Source organism: Microcebus murinus, chromosome X (genome assembly GCF_040939455.1).
Source record: "Microcebus murinus isolate Inina chromosome X, M.murinus_Inina_mat1.0, whole genome shotgun sequence".
Classification (NCBI taxonomy): domain Eukaryota; kingdom Metazoa; phylum Chordata; class Mammalia; order Primates; family Cheirogaleidae; genus Microcebus; species Microcebus murinus.
In genome coordinates, this window is record NC_134136.1 from 3,215,103 (window position 1) to 3,228,733 (window position 13,631).

The window sequence follows — 13,631 nt, forward strand, 5'->3', positions numbered from 1 at the left end:
CGCGTGTGCCAGGCTTGTGTGTGCCACGCTCCGGGTGGGAGCTCCCCGCTTGTCCCAGGCGCCTGCAGTGCTACAGATGACCAGCAGGGGAAGACATTAGCACGTGGGTACGTGTGATGGGGTCTGACCAAGGAGAGTGGGTCGGACCGGGAGTGTCTGAGCTAAGGGATCGAGCCAAGTTATAAGCAAAGAGGCAGGGAGGGGCGGGGAGAATGGGCCAGGGCTGAGAGACAAAGACCCAGATGGCGAGGCCGGGAGAGGCTAGAGTCCGGCGTCTCAGGGCCAGGATGCCCGCTTTTGCTTTTTTAAAAGGCTCCTGCTCTGTTACCTCTGTTTCCTCTTGCCTTCGAGGTGTCTTTCAGTATTGACGTGCCCTGTCATTCCCGCTTGCCTATCCCTGGGCCTCGCCCGCGCCTTCGGACAAGACTCTAAATCTGGGCCCCAGGGGTCCCACTACGGCTCCACCTCAAAGCTGGGATTCTGAAGGCCTGGTCCCCAGGGTCAAAGAACTCGCCTTCCCCTCCGGACCCCATACTTGACCCTCCCTGAGCCGTCACCTCCCGCTGCTCTCCACTTTAATGCTCCAGGCTCCAGGTGCAAGGGCAAGTGGACAGCGTATTTCGAGGGCAGAAGGAGGAAAGCCAACCGAGCCCTACGTGAGACGGGACGGGGAGCAGATAGGCTGTCCTTGACATGGAGGTTTGCACAGAGCAGGACTTCAGGGTTCTTGTGTGTAAAAAGAGAATGGAAGTACTTTCCACCGGTACTTGCGACAGGGCCTGTCTGTCCCAGGTCAGTGGGCTGGGGTGTTGACCAGACGCCTGGGAGGAGAGCAGGCCAGCAGCTCTTGAGAAGTGCCAACTTCCCACGGGCTGAGCGCTCTGGGAACAGGACTAAGCCGGACCCAACCCTAACCGCACGAGCCGCACACTCAGATTGGTGCCATCGGGAGCGCGGCGTCCTTAAGAGCTCCCTGAAGCCCCGCCCCCTTCCTGCTCTGGGGGCGTGGTATGGGGCAAGGACCCCGTCACGGAGCTTGCTATTGGCTAAGAGGAGCAGGGTTGGCCTTGCGTTCGCCTGAGCAGGGGAGTAGACAGCTCAGCGGCAGCGGAGGGAGTCTATGCGCGCTGGACAGCAGTGGGAGGTGTGTGAGGCTGGTACTGGCCGCAGACCCTCCGGCTCAATCGCCGGGGAGCAAGGACTTGGCGACCGGGCTGCTGGGCTACCCGGCCTAGGCTTCAGAGGCGCAAACTAATGGGACTCGCTCGCTCGGCAGCATCTCCCCGCTCTTCTAAGTACACTGAGCAGGGCCCGCGCTGAAGTAGAAGCTGTCGGGGGGCGCGCAGCCCGGAGTCCCAGTGTGGCCCGGAGAAACGGAGCCCGTGCCGGGGCGGCCCAGTCGGGAGCCCGGGGACCGAGCTTGTGTTGTGGGGAGACCCCCACTTCTTACCAGGGGCGCCGACCCCGGGACGGTCGAGGCGTCGGGGCGGCCTCCGAGCCCTCCCGTCGGGGAGAGGGCGCGCAGTCCCTAACAGTCTCGGGGAGCCGAGCGGAATCGAGCGGGATCACCCGGGGGCGCAGAGCCCCCGTCGCACCTCGTGCGGCGGCGAAGAGGCCAGGGGAGCGAGCCCTCGGAGGCCGCAGCCCATGCCCGGGTTGGGGGCGGCTGCCCAGTGAGTCCTCCTGGCCGGCCGGGCGGAGAAGAGCGACACCGAAGCCGGCGGGAGGGGAGCACTTCAAGGCCGGCGGCTGCGGAGGATGGGCGCCTGAGCGGCTCGGAGCGCAGCGCGGCACGGGAAGGCGAGGCGAGCTTTGCTGAGGAGGCGCCAGGGGATCCCGAAGTGCAGCCTGCCCCCGGGAACATGGCCCGGCCTGGGCAGCGTTGGCTCGGCAAGTGGCTTGTGGCGATGGTCGTGTTGGCGCTGTGCCGGCTCGCCACGCCACTGGCCAAGAACCTGGAGCCAGTATCCTGGAGCTCCCTCAACCCCAAGTGAGTAACTTATCCGCTCTGGTCCCTGGGGGTGGGAGGCACTCCTTCGGGCGAGGCCGCACACCCCCGAGTGCGTGTGCGGAGGTCTTCCGAACAGGAGCGGCGCCCGGTTTTGTCTCCGGCTTTTTCGAGCGTGTTTTCCTGCGGGCGGGCAGAGCAGGGTGCGGCGGGGTGGGGTAGGGGCACTCGGATGGATTGTGACCCCTGGGCTTCCCGGCCCTCGCCTCCGCACGTCCCGGATCAAGTCGACATGGTCGCACCAGTTGGAGCTGGGGAGTCCGGGCGCTCGAGAGCGCACCGGAGAGCCGGGTGGGGGCGAGAACGCAGCCCCCTCCGGGGCCCCTGGGAACGTGGTGGTTTTCGCCGAGAACCGCTCTGGGGACGAGCTTGACTTGGGTGAGGGACGAGGCTGGAACACAGGTTCCTCGTTTGCTTAGCCGTGGAGGGAACGCAGAGCGGGACCGGCGCCTGGGGCGGGTAGCAGCGCCTGCGTCCCCACTCGGGTTTCTCCCATTTTCATTTGTCTTTCTTCCCTGTTTGCCTCCCTGGCTTTTCGCTTTGCCATCTCTTTTTGCCCCCCCACCCCTTCTCCCTGCCGGGGCGGTAGAAAGGCGGGCGCTGCTCCCAGGCTCACAAAGGCAGCGGGTGGAGAGGGGCGGAGTGGGAGAGGGGTTGTTGGGGGGGGTTCGATCCAGCGCCCGTCGGGGGTCCAATGGAGCCGGCAGCAGAGCTTCAAGGGCCCGCCAGGGCGGAGAGCGGCGGCTGATCCGGCCAGGGAGGTGGGTGGGGAACGAGGGATTCCTGCCCAGGCAGGTCCGGTTGGCCCCCAACTCTGTGTCCCCGAGATTGGGGAGCTGTGCTTAGCTTTCCCAAAGGGGTTGGGGGGCAGCTATAGAAAAAAGAACCTTTCTTTTCTTTCTTCTCCTTTCCCATCACAACTCTCCCCCTTCCAAACAACACATACACCTTTCAGGGCGGTGGCTCAGTGGTTTCTGGGCTGTTAGTGGGGAGTCGCTGGGGCTGTTGTGGTGACCTCTGGACCTTTTTCGCTTTTGGCATCCAGGACTCAGGTTGGAATCCAGGGTCAAAATTGCTCTTCCTCCCTGTTTTCCGGAGGTCCCGGCAATGTGGGAAGAACCCCACTAGCGGGGAAACTGGGGGCGCCTTGACGTACCCATCTGCACTCTCCAATTCCTGTATCTGGCATTTCTTCCTGTCTACTCTTACTGGGCTCCCCGCTAACTTCCCAGGCTCCTGCCTGCCTTGGCCTCTTGGGTCCCACAGGCAATGTATCTCAGCCCTGGAGCAGGAGAAGACAGCTTCTTTAGTTCTCTTCGTGGGTTAAAGTAGGGTCCTATTACTGGTTGGTGGGATGGCTGAACCAGGGTCAGGGTGGAGGGCTCTGCCTGAGTACAAGGAAAGGGATTGGCAAGAATTTCTCCCCTACCCACAGCCAAACTGGGTGCAGCTCTCTCCTAACAGCAGGGACTCAAAATGGTCTGGGGGGGCCTGGGCTGCTGAGCCTGGGGCGAAAGGCTGTGAAGTGCTCTTAGTTCCCCACGTAAGGGTGGAGGCTGGAAATGCTCTTTCTTGAGCCAGGAGAGTTGAAATCCGCCTGGGGTAGCCCATCATAGGGACTCATGGAAGTGACCTAATTGCTCTCTCTGGTCTCTAACCAGAGATAGCAGGCAGCTCCACAGCTGGAAAGGAGCCCTCCTGCAGAGTTGGTGGGGGCTGGAAGAAACAAGATCTGTCTGAGCTTCCCCCTTTTTGTGTTCTGAGCCTTAAGTGCTCTGGACCGGTTCACAGGTTTGGGGAGGTTGTATCCCTTCTGCTCCCCCTCCCGATCCATCTCAAGCTGAGGACAGGCGTCCTGGGTAGGGGCGGGGAGTGGCTGCAGACTCAGTAGAACCTGACGGAATTCCATCCTGTAATCGGGCAGATCCTGGGAATGGTCAGGGACTGATCCTGGTGTGTGTCGCCCCCAGTTCCATCTCTGCTCAGGGGGCTGGAATGCAGCCGCTGTCTGTGTGTGTTGGCGTGGGGTGGGGGGCAAGAGGACAGGAGGGAGGCGCTGCCCTCAGCTGTGCTTGAGCTCTGGGGGCTGCCTCCGCCACCGCGCCCAACCCTCAGGCTGCCACAGTCTTTCAAATAAACAGTCTCTCTGTCTCCCTCCCTCTCTGCCTCCTGCCTGAGTTCTCCCTCTCAGGCCCATGTCGTTTTGCCCTCACACCCTCCTCGAACAGCGCTCACCTCCCCTCTCCAGTGAGGCTTGCCTGCTCTCCCTCTTTCTCACACTCCCTCTCACTCTTAGTCACTCTCAGCCTCTTTTTCTCAAGTCCTTTTGTTTCTCGCACATGCCCGTGCTCTCCCTCTCAGGCTCATTTTCTCTCTTCCCTCCCCTCTTCCTCTCCCGGCTTTTGGTCTCTCTCCTCAGCTCTGTCAGGAGCTGGCAACCGCCCCCCCCCCAGCAAAAAATCTCCCAGTGCCTATAAACCCTACTTAATTGCTTCCTCCTTGGGAAAAAAATCAAAATAAAGAAGTGGTGGGGTTGGGGGTCTGCTTCCAGGTTCCAGGGTGCGTGCAGCCCAGCCCTGACTGGAGGGACAGCCAGAAGGGCTGGCTCAAGCCTCCCAGCCTCTTGCCCAAATCGGCACTGTGCTTTCTGGGGTGCTAGTCGCTGGGTGGCAGAGCTTCTGCCTCCCTGGCCCCTCACACTACATTTGCCAGATGAGTGCAAGGTGGGGGGATGGGCTCGGTCCCGCTGGAGTTTGGTAGGAACCAGAGAGCGTATGTGTGCACGTGTGCTTCAGTGCGCATGGGCGCCCATGCCTGGGTGGGGGCCTGTGATCTAAATGGTCCCAGGGGGCCCCCTCCCCCAGCCGCTTCCCCTGGGGAGCTTGGGGCAGGCAGCAGGCCTCACACTTGAGTCCTCAGCCAAGTCCAGCTGCTGCAGTTCAGTCTCTCAGTCCTGTTCTGACCCCTTCCTGCCCCCCACTCAGGTTCCCCCACTTCCAGGGAGTGAGAATGTGTCTGAGATCACATTACAAACCTTCCCTTCAAGGGGACGGGGGGGGGGGAGGAGGGGGGGATTCAGCTTGGCATCCAGGACCCTTGACTCCAACATGGGTGGGGGCAGCTGCAGACCCCAACCCATGCTTGCCTGTTCCAAGCCAAAGTGTTGGCCCCAGCCCTGCACAGCTGTTCCAGCTCACAGTCCTGGGGAGGCCAGCTCAGGGGGCCCCTTTCCGGGGTGGCTAGGGACCTGACCTCTTCTACTCTGTGGCTGATTGGCCACAGGTGGGGGCCTTAAAGTAATGAGAACCCAGCAGCTCCTAAAGTCCCCTGTTCCCCTGCTTCCCCACCCTCACACAGGGCAGCCAGGCAAGGGCAGGAAGGACCTGTGAGCCTGGGGTGGGGACTGAACTGAGGGTTCCCTTTCTCCCCTCAGGCTCTCTGTTGCCTCATCAGCTCAGGTGAATGGGGATGGGTGGGCCCTGGGTGCTGTATTTTTCTGGGGTTAGGACCATGGGCACAGTGGGCCAGCCAGGAGGCTGCTGGTTGCCATGGGAGCACAGGTTTGGGGGAGGGTCCACACTGTGATTACTGGGGGACATGCTCACCAGCCACATTCTGGGTTCTTTGGCACGTGGACTGTAGCAGCCCCTCCTGGGTGTGTTTTCGTGGTCGTGGTTTTGGGTCAGGGTGCTTGCAGCCTGGAACTTTATACTTCCAAATGATGCTGTGTTCGGCATGCTAGGTCATACCCAGGCAGCACCTTGCTCCTTACAACGCATTCTCATATATGATCTCATCAGATGCTCTCAGCAACCCTGGGAAGTAGGTATTGGCCCCATTTTCCAGATAAGGAGGTATATGCCCAGACAAGGGAAGTGACTTGTCTAAGGTCAGTCAGTGACTTGCCTAAGGGGGCAGAGGTGTGCTTTGTGCCATTCATTCCACATCATCCTGCTGCCTTGGAGTCTAGGAGAGATCAGAGTTCAAGGTGGGGTTTGGGAAGAGGCCCTGGCTCCCTGCCCCTGGGTTCCCCTCTCACCTCACAGGTGTGCTTGCATCTGTCCTTGTGACTCAGGCCCTGCCGCATGCGAAGAGCAGTGCTCCAGCTTCCTCATTTGACTGTGCTAGGCCTACCTCCAAGGGCCAGCCAACACTCTCCCTGCTGAGCTCTGAGTGTCACCTTTGGTTTCTTTCTGGGCCAGGAATCTCTCTTCTTCTCAGGGACCCCACAGAAAGCAAACAATGGAGAAGGGGGTGGTTAAATCCCCATTGGATGGTAGCTTTGGCCAGGTGGGGCAGAGGGAAGGGCATAGTTCAGTGTAGGTGGGGATGGTGACTTCCTCTGGGACTCTCCTGGCTTCCCTGCCTCCTGCCTCAGACAGAGATGTGTGTGCCAGGACCCAGCTGCTGTTCCTGCCCACCCACGCCTGGGCGGGCACTGCTGGGACACGCCAGGCCTGCTCCTGCCGCCTCGGGGGCTGGGTGGAGCTGGGGGAGTGAAAGAGGAGCCTTTAATTTGGGGGCTCCCCACCCTAGCTGGGATGAGAGCATACTGGAGCTCTGGCATGGGGTCTGTCTTCCATTGGTCTTGCCACCCTGGGGGTGTAGGTGCAGTGGTGGTGGGGTCACTGAATCAAGGCTTTGGCTAGAATCTTCTGCCAGTCTTAGACTCGCATGGCCTGGGATTAGGATCCCACTTCAGCCACTCTCTGCCCACAGGTTGCTAGAGCCTAAGGGAAGAGTGAGGGGGAAGGAAGTGCAGACCTGGTGAGATGCGGGCAGCTTTCTGGGCATGACCATCCCAGCTGCAAGCTCTGCGCCCCCATCCCCCCCCCCCCCGTAGATTGTATGTGTATGAGTAAAGCAGGGCTTATCTGGACAAAAGAACAGGGGGCAGTTGGTTTCTGACCAGGCCAGGGCCTTGGAGGCTACTGTCCCCAGACCCATCAGGGCTTTTCATAGCCCAAGATTCCTTTTAGCAGTCATGGCAGTACCTCTAAGCTCGCTAGAAAGGCTGAGGGAGGAACTGGGGCTAGGGTGGAGGGGAAGAGGCAGGCCACAAGATAGCTGGGATAGCTCAGGCTGCCTCTCCCAAGTCCTTTTACTCCCTAGGGTGGCTCCCTGGGGTCCCAGGGCTAGCAGGGGCTAGAGAGGGAAGGCCTCAGGGGTTACCATGGAGACCTGCTTCAGGCTTCCTGCTGGCCCATGTCAATCCCTTTATTTTCCAGAAAAGGGCATTGTCTGGGGGTGGCCCCAGGCAGGAAAGCTTGGCTTGATAATGGGGGGGGGAGTAGAAAGGTAGGGGATAAATAGTTTAATTTGAGGACAATCTCTTCCTCCTCCTCCCTTACCCCTACTCCTAAGCTGGTGAGTAAGAGGAGAGACCTATAAAGTGTGACCAGTGCTCTTTGTGGCTTCGGGCTTCACTCTCACTGGCTACATACCCACCCCTTGTGATCCCTGACCACTTTCTTGGGCCTCTCACAGGCCATGACAAAGTTTGCCCCATGGTGGGGAAGCCACTAAGATGGCACTAGTGTGGGGGCTCAGGGTCAGGGAAGGCAGTTCTCATTAGGCTCCTCTCCCTTCTGCACTTTAGGGGAAGGTGAGTTTCCTTCTGCCAATTTCTGTGCAAATGAACTGATGAATATTTATGAAGCCAGTTCACTGAGGTTGAGGAGAGTCTGAGGGGTGCTGGGGGCAATAATTCTCTTCTCTCCCCTTTCCCACCATGTAGATATCTGTTTCCTCAGTGTCTCTGGGTTCAAGGTAGAACCCCAAGTAGCTAGAATCCTTGTTCCAATTCCAGGGCTCTGGAACCGGGGTGGCGATGGGAGACTGCACTCAGGGCAGACAAGATTCCCCGGCGAGTAAGGCAGGGCTGAGTGGTTAGAAAGGAGAGCTGGCTGGTCCCCCTTTGCATGCCGTATGTGTAGCTGCATGTGTATGTCTCACTGAGGTGCAGCTGTACAAGGATTCAGCCAAAGTCTTAGGATCTCTTAGGCCTCTAGAGGTTATCATCCTGTGGAGGTTTAGCCCCCTCAAGTTGGCTTTGAGACCCTCTCTTCAGTGGGAGGGTTCATCTGATCACTCATTGACTCATGCACGGGGTCTTGGACTTGGTAGATCTCCAAGGTTCATCCTGGCTCTAAGATGTTAGAAGTTGTCTAATCCTGCCATCTGGACAGAACCAGTGTAAGTGTTGCAAACTGAAAAATGCCTTGGGAATTCTAGAGGCTTTGGGGAAACTTGTCGACTTTCTATGGTGAATGGGATGTGGGCATTTGCTCTCAAATGTTTCCGCAGGCCTCTATCCCACGCCTGCTTCCTTTCTGACCCCTGTAGAGCCGTAGAGTTAGGTACCAAGGGGGAAGGCCATTTTGTTCTGGCTCTTACCCTCCTGCACATCAAGACAGCAACTCCCAGCTTGATGGAGCCTCACTTGCCGTGAAAGGAGTGCTGCTGGTCTTCGTCTACCTCATCTGTGCGGTCAACTTCCCTCCTCACCTACTTGGCAATCATTTCCTTCCCTTGGATGAGGGCACACACAACCTGCAGGTAGCCTGCTGCTGTCTGTCGCTACAGCATGGGCTGTTGACTTTTTGGACCCAGTACAGATGATGGGACCATATCTTCTCTTCCTAGTTCCCCTCCAAGAAACAAGACTGAGCTCCTGGGCATTTGGTGTTAGTATCGGACCTGCCTCTTCGCAGACAGTTTCTCAGAAGGAGCCAGACATGTTGAGGACCCCTGTGTGTTAGGTGTTCTCCATGTGCCATCTTGTCCCCCCTGCACTACCGGTAGGTAGGGGCTCTTACCACCCCCAGTTTGTAAGTGAGGAAACCGAAACTGAGAGAGGTCAGGCAGCTGATCCAAGGTCACAGAGCTAGTAAGGGCCTCGCTTTGGAATCTGATTCCAAAGTCTGTGTTCTTTCTCCTCCATGATGCTGCCTTGCTCTCAGCACCAGCCTGCTCGGACTCTCTGACTCTGCACTTAGGCAAGGACAGAGTCGGACGAATAGGTGGCCCTGGGCAGCTGACCTCCCCGGCTGTCCCCTTGTGCCTGGCCTTCTGGATTAGAACATGAACTGGGCTCAAAAGGCATTTGTTCCTCTTAGGAGCTAGAGTAGGAGCAGTGTGGAAACGAGGGGTTAAAATACAATGAGTGGGGTTCCTGGGGCCCTACCTTATATTATGTGTCATCCCTGGTTGGGCCCCATTCTCCTCTCTGTCTGTTCTCAGGAGTGAGAACGGTCAAGTTTGGGACTTTTGCATTATGGGGGTGGGGAGAGCCACTGGCAGGACACAGGCAGTGGAGTGGGGAGAGCTATGTGGAGCTGCAGCTGGCCGGAGACTGTGGCCAGCATCTGTTGGCTCCAGGGGATGCCTGTCCTATCTCACCGTCATGCCCACGGTTAGCAAGGATGGCGGAGAAGGCACGGGCCCCAGACAGGTTGAGCTCCCCCAGTCTTTGGCTGGGAGCTGCGGGGGTGGTGACTAGGCATGTGTGGGCCTGTTTTGTGTGTGTGTTTGTGTGTGTGTGCACGCGCGTGCGCGCACGTGTGTTATGTAGGGGAGGAGGTAGCAGTGGCCATGAAGGAATGTGAGTGTGTCGCGGGGTGGGAGGATGGGGCTGCCACCTCTAGGCGGCTTGGGCCTGACACCTTGGTACCCAGCCCATTGGCCACGTCAGCCCCCTGCGGAAATGCCACATTAGGACAAAGGGCTCCCCCAGCCAGGCAGTGCCCCACCCTGCCGAACAGTCAAAGCCTGGCAGCCTTGCCCATGGGCCACCCCTTCCACGCCCTGCTGGCAGTGTGGTTCTTTCTCCCCACCCCCAGCCTGAGGATGGAGGAAGGGCAGGAGGCCTGCTCTCGCCATCTCCACCCAGTAGGCCCAGCCCGGCCCTCGTCTGCTCCCTTGGTTCTGGGACAGCCTTGGCACCCCCAACCCTGAGGCCAACCACCTTCTCCCTTCTGGGCAGGTTCCTGAGTGGGAAGGGTTTGGTGATCTACCCAAAGATTGGAGACAAGCTGGACATCATCTGCCCCCGAGCAGAAGCAGGGAGGCCCTACGAGTACTACAAGCTGTACCTGGTGAGGCCTGAGCAGGCGGCTGCCTGCAGCACCGTGCTGGACCCCAATGTGCTGGTCACCTGCAACCGGCCAGAGCAGGAAATCCGCTTTACCATCAAGTTCCAGGAATTCAGCCCCAACTACATGGGCCTGGAGTTTAAGAAGTACCATGATTACTACATTACCTGTGAGTCCCCGCCTGTCCCCTCCCTGGCTCTCTCCCGGGCTTAATGCTTCCCTATCCTGTAGCAGGGGGAGCGATCTGACCCCTGTGAAGGCTGGTGTGCTCCCCTCCCAGCCTGGCCTTGGAATCCTGGCCCCAACATTCACCAGTCGGCCTCCGGCCAGCTCTCTTTGGCTCCAGGGGTTGGGTGGGAGAGGCCTCCTATTTGTGTTGCTTCTCTCTTATTTTCTTTTCCCACCTAAGTTCTAATCTTGGGAGTGGCAGAGTTTGCAGAGCCCTTTGGGATCAGCCAGCTGTTCAGCCTTTTTCTTCATGGGAAACTGAGGCCCCAAGAGGTGAAGGGGGCTCTTGCCTTAGATCACGCAGGGATTTAGAGACTGGGCTGGGACTCCAACCCAGTTCTCCTGGTTCCTACTCCAGGATTCCTTCCAGTCTGTATAAAAGCCTCCTTCCTGGTGCCAGCCCAATTGCTTTGCCTCTGAGCAACACCTCCCAGTGAGAAGACATACTTTGTCATTGCCACTGAGAAAGAGGGGCCAAGGCCTGTTCATGATAGAGGGTCAGTGGCCATGGGGGAAGGACAAGTTCTTGGCCTAGGCTGGGCTGGGCTGGGCTGGGCTCCTCTGTTCCTAGTGGGTGGGAGGGAAGTCAAGGTTCACAGGTAGGTGGGAGCTGCTTGCCACTCCCTCCTGACTTCTCTAACTTCTCTGGCCTTTCCCTGCAGCAACCTCCAATGGGAGCCTGGAGGGGCTGGAGAACCGGGAGGGAGGCGTGTGCCGCACACGTACCATGAAGATCGTCATGAAGGTTGGGCAAGGTGAGAGCCCAGTCTGAGGTCTTTGGAGCAGGTGTTCCTGACTGGGCGTGGCTGTGTCGGGAGTGGTGGGGGGCAGTAGGGTTAGAGGGTCATTCTTGGCCCATGCTAGATGATTGAGGGGTCCCTCCCTCTCACTTGTCCTTTCCCCATCTTCAGATCCCAATGCAGTGACACCTGAGCAGCTGACTACCAGCCGGCCCAGCAAGGAGGCAGACAACACCGTCAAGACGGCCACCCAGGCCCCTGGTGGTCGGGGCCCCCTGGGTGACTCTGACGGTAAGCACGGTGAGTGTATAGGTATTTCCCGGAGAGCTGGCACCGTCGCTCGATCGCCCTCTCCAGCCTTGTCTTGGAGGAAACACAAGCTGGGCCCAGCCTGAGATCTGCCCTGTGCCCCCAGCTGACCTGTCCTCCCTTCCCCTTCCTCAGACACTGTGAACCAGGAAGAGAAGAGCGGTGCAGGTGCGAGTGGAGGTGGCAGCGGGGACCCTGACGACTTCTTCAACTCCAAGGTGGCATTGTTTGCAGCCGTTGGTGCTGGTTGTGTCATCTTCCTGCTCATCATCATCTTCCTGACGGTTCTACTGCTCAAGCTGCGCAAGCGGCACCGCAAGCACACGCAGCAGCGGGCGGCCGCCCTGTCGCTCAGCACCCTGGCCAGTCCCAAGGGGGGCAGTGGCACGGCGGGCACTGAGCCCAGCGACATCATCATCCCCTTACGGACTACAGAGAACAACTACTGCCCCCACTATGAGAAGGTGAGTGGGGACTACGGGCACCCCGTCTACATCGTCCAGGAGATGCCGCCCCAGAGCCCAGCGAACATCTACTACAAGGTCTGAGTGCCAGCGCGGCCTTGGGCCCCTGAGGGACAGTCGGCCTGGATGGACCTCTCCTTTCACCCCACGCCCCTTCCCCTCGCCAGCTGTGCCCACCTTTGTATTTAGTTTTGTAGTTTCTTGGCTTTTATAATCCCCTTTTCCCTGCCCCCTGGGCTTCAGAGGGGGGTACTTGTGCCCCCATCCCCATGCTCTTGTGCCTTCCCCCTCTGCCAGGCCTCTGGGCTCTGTGGGGGCGCCCCTTCGTGGAGGGCAGGGTTGGACGCTGATGGACAGCAGGCAGGGAGGTGGCCCCCTGGCCCTGGCCCTGCCCCTCTCTCGCCCCCGTCCCCCCTTCCCAGGACTGCTTGTCCGCTATCATCACTGTTTTTAATGCTTTTGTGTTCATTTTTTAGCTGTCAACTCATTTACATCTGTTTTTTGAAGAAAAATGGAGAAATGTAAAAGGCAGCCCCTCCTCAGGCTTTCTGAGCCCGGCCTGACCCAGTGTAGGAGGGCCTAGGGCAGGACGTGGCCGGCCAGCAAGCATAGGACGCCATTTCTTTTATAGACGCCTTGGTATTTCTAGGGGAGGGGAGGGCAGGAGAGGGCTGTTCCTCCCCATGAGGGAAGAGCATAGTGCCACTGGGCAAGGTGTCCCACCCTCCCCTCCTGATCCTCCTTCTGCAGAGCTGATCCTGGCCATGGGGTAGTGGCTGCTGCCCTTCCACCAAAAAAAAAAAAATCCCTTCCTTGTGGGATTCTTGGGCATCTCCTGCCTCCCTCACTCTCACGGTAATTAATGTCTTAATTGGCTGTTGCCTGGGGAACAGGAGCGCTGCTGCAGGCATATGACCTCATGGGGGGTGGAGGGAGGTGAGGTGCCCAGGTGGCTATTTGCCCTGCAGAGATGGGAGTTCCCCCATCCCCCCCACTCTGTTCTCTCCCCGCCTTTGGCGTCCTTTGGCCCAGTGGGGAAATAGAGGCCCAGGGTGAAGACCTAAGCGGGTATAAGGCCAGGGGGCCTGCTCCTTTTCTGGGCTCTAGCACAGGTGGGTCCCCCTCACCCAACCCAGCTTCCGCTAGCTCCCCCCCAGTCTTGGGCTGGGGCCCCAAAAGAGGAAGAGGCTGCCCGGGGCTGGGCCAGCTCGCCGTGCACTTTGACCCCGGCTCCTTGCCAGCACCGGCCGCTGACAGACTGCCTCCCGAGTGCGCTTGTGGGCACTCCCCGAGCGGCCGCGGAAGGAGCTGGGCCTTACACCACCCACCTCCTCGCTGCTTCCTGGCCAGCTGCCCACCCCAGTGCCAGGTGGGAGAGGGAGCAGAACAACCAGCCCCTTCCAGGTGGCAGTCGGAAGGGTTTTTGTTTTTGTTTCTGTTGCCATTTGTGTAAATACTAGTCTTTTTGGAAAAAAATAATGTAAAGATGTTTTGTATAAACTCTGAATTATTTTCTTGTTGCTTTTTTCTTAGAAAAAAAATGAGAACTAAAAAAAAAAAAAATTTAACCACATGGAGAAATGGGTGTAAAATGGTGTCGTGATGTTGGGGATGGCGTGTGAGCGTGCGTGCGTGCATGTGTACGTGTGTGTGCTCTTTCCTGTGCCCGGGCCACTGGTGATGGAGCCGGGTACGGGAAGAGGTGACTGTCCTAGCAGAGCAGGATGTTTCAAGTACACTATCCACCTGCTCCAGGTTTCTCTGCTCCTTCATTCTGTTGTCATGGAGC

The 13,631-nt window shown here is 58.8% G+C and overlaps 1 protein-coding gene across 3 annotated transcripts; it reads left to right on the forward strand.

Annotated features, from left to right (window-relative positions):
* The first annotated feature begins 1,105 nt into the window (after positions 1 to 1,105).
* On the forward strand, positions 1,106 to 13,354 carry EFNB1 (ephrin B1). 3 transcript variants are annotated; one of them, XM_075999229.1, is made up of 6 exons: positions 1,106 to 1,990; positions 9,993 to 10,270; positions 10,992 to 11,084; positions 11,241 to 11,369; positions 11,514 to 11,842; positions 12,319 to 13,354. In XM_075999229.1, the coding sequence occupies exons 1-6, from the start codon at positions 1,863 to 1,865 to the stop codon at positions 12,403 to 12,405; spliced, it is 1,044 nt and encodes a 347-aa protein (XP_075855344.1). In that variant the 5' UTR covers positions 1,106 to 1,862; the 3' UTR covers positions 12,406 to 13,354. The 3 variants fall into 3 exon arrangements, with proteins under 3 accessions (XP_075855344.1, XP_075855346.1, XP_012591715.1); XM_075999231.1 differs by having other exon boundaries at positions 11,241 to 11,360; XM_012736261.2 differs by having other exon boundaries at positions 11,514 to 13,354.
* The last annotated feature ends 277 nt before the right edge of the window (positions 13,355 to 13,631 follow it).

Excerpts from the sequence above, each read along its gene's own strand:
- EFNB1 (XM_075999229.1), top strand. The coding sequence starts at position 1,863 with ATGGCCCGGCCTGGGCAGCGTTGGCTCGGCAAGTGGCTTGTGGCGATG. Across the intron at positions 11,085-11,240 it reads CGTCATGAAGGTTGGGCAAG|ATCCCAATGCAGTGACACCT; the intron begins GTGAGAGCCCAG and ends CCCCATCTTCAG. Across the intron at positions 11,843-12,318 it reads ACTGCCCCCACTATGAGAAG|CTGTCAACTCATTTACATCT; the intron begins GTGAGTGGGGAC and ends TTCATTTTTTAG.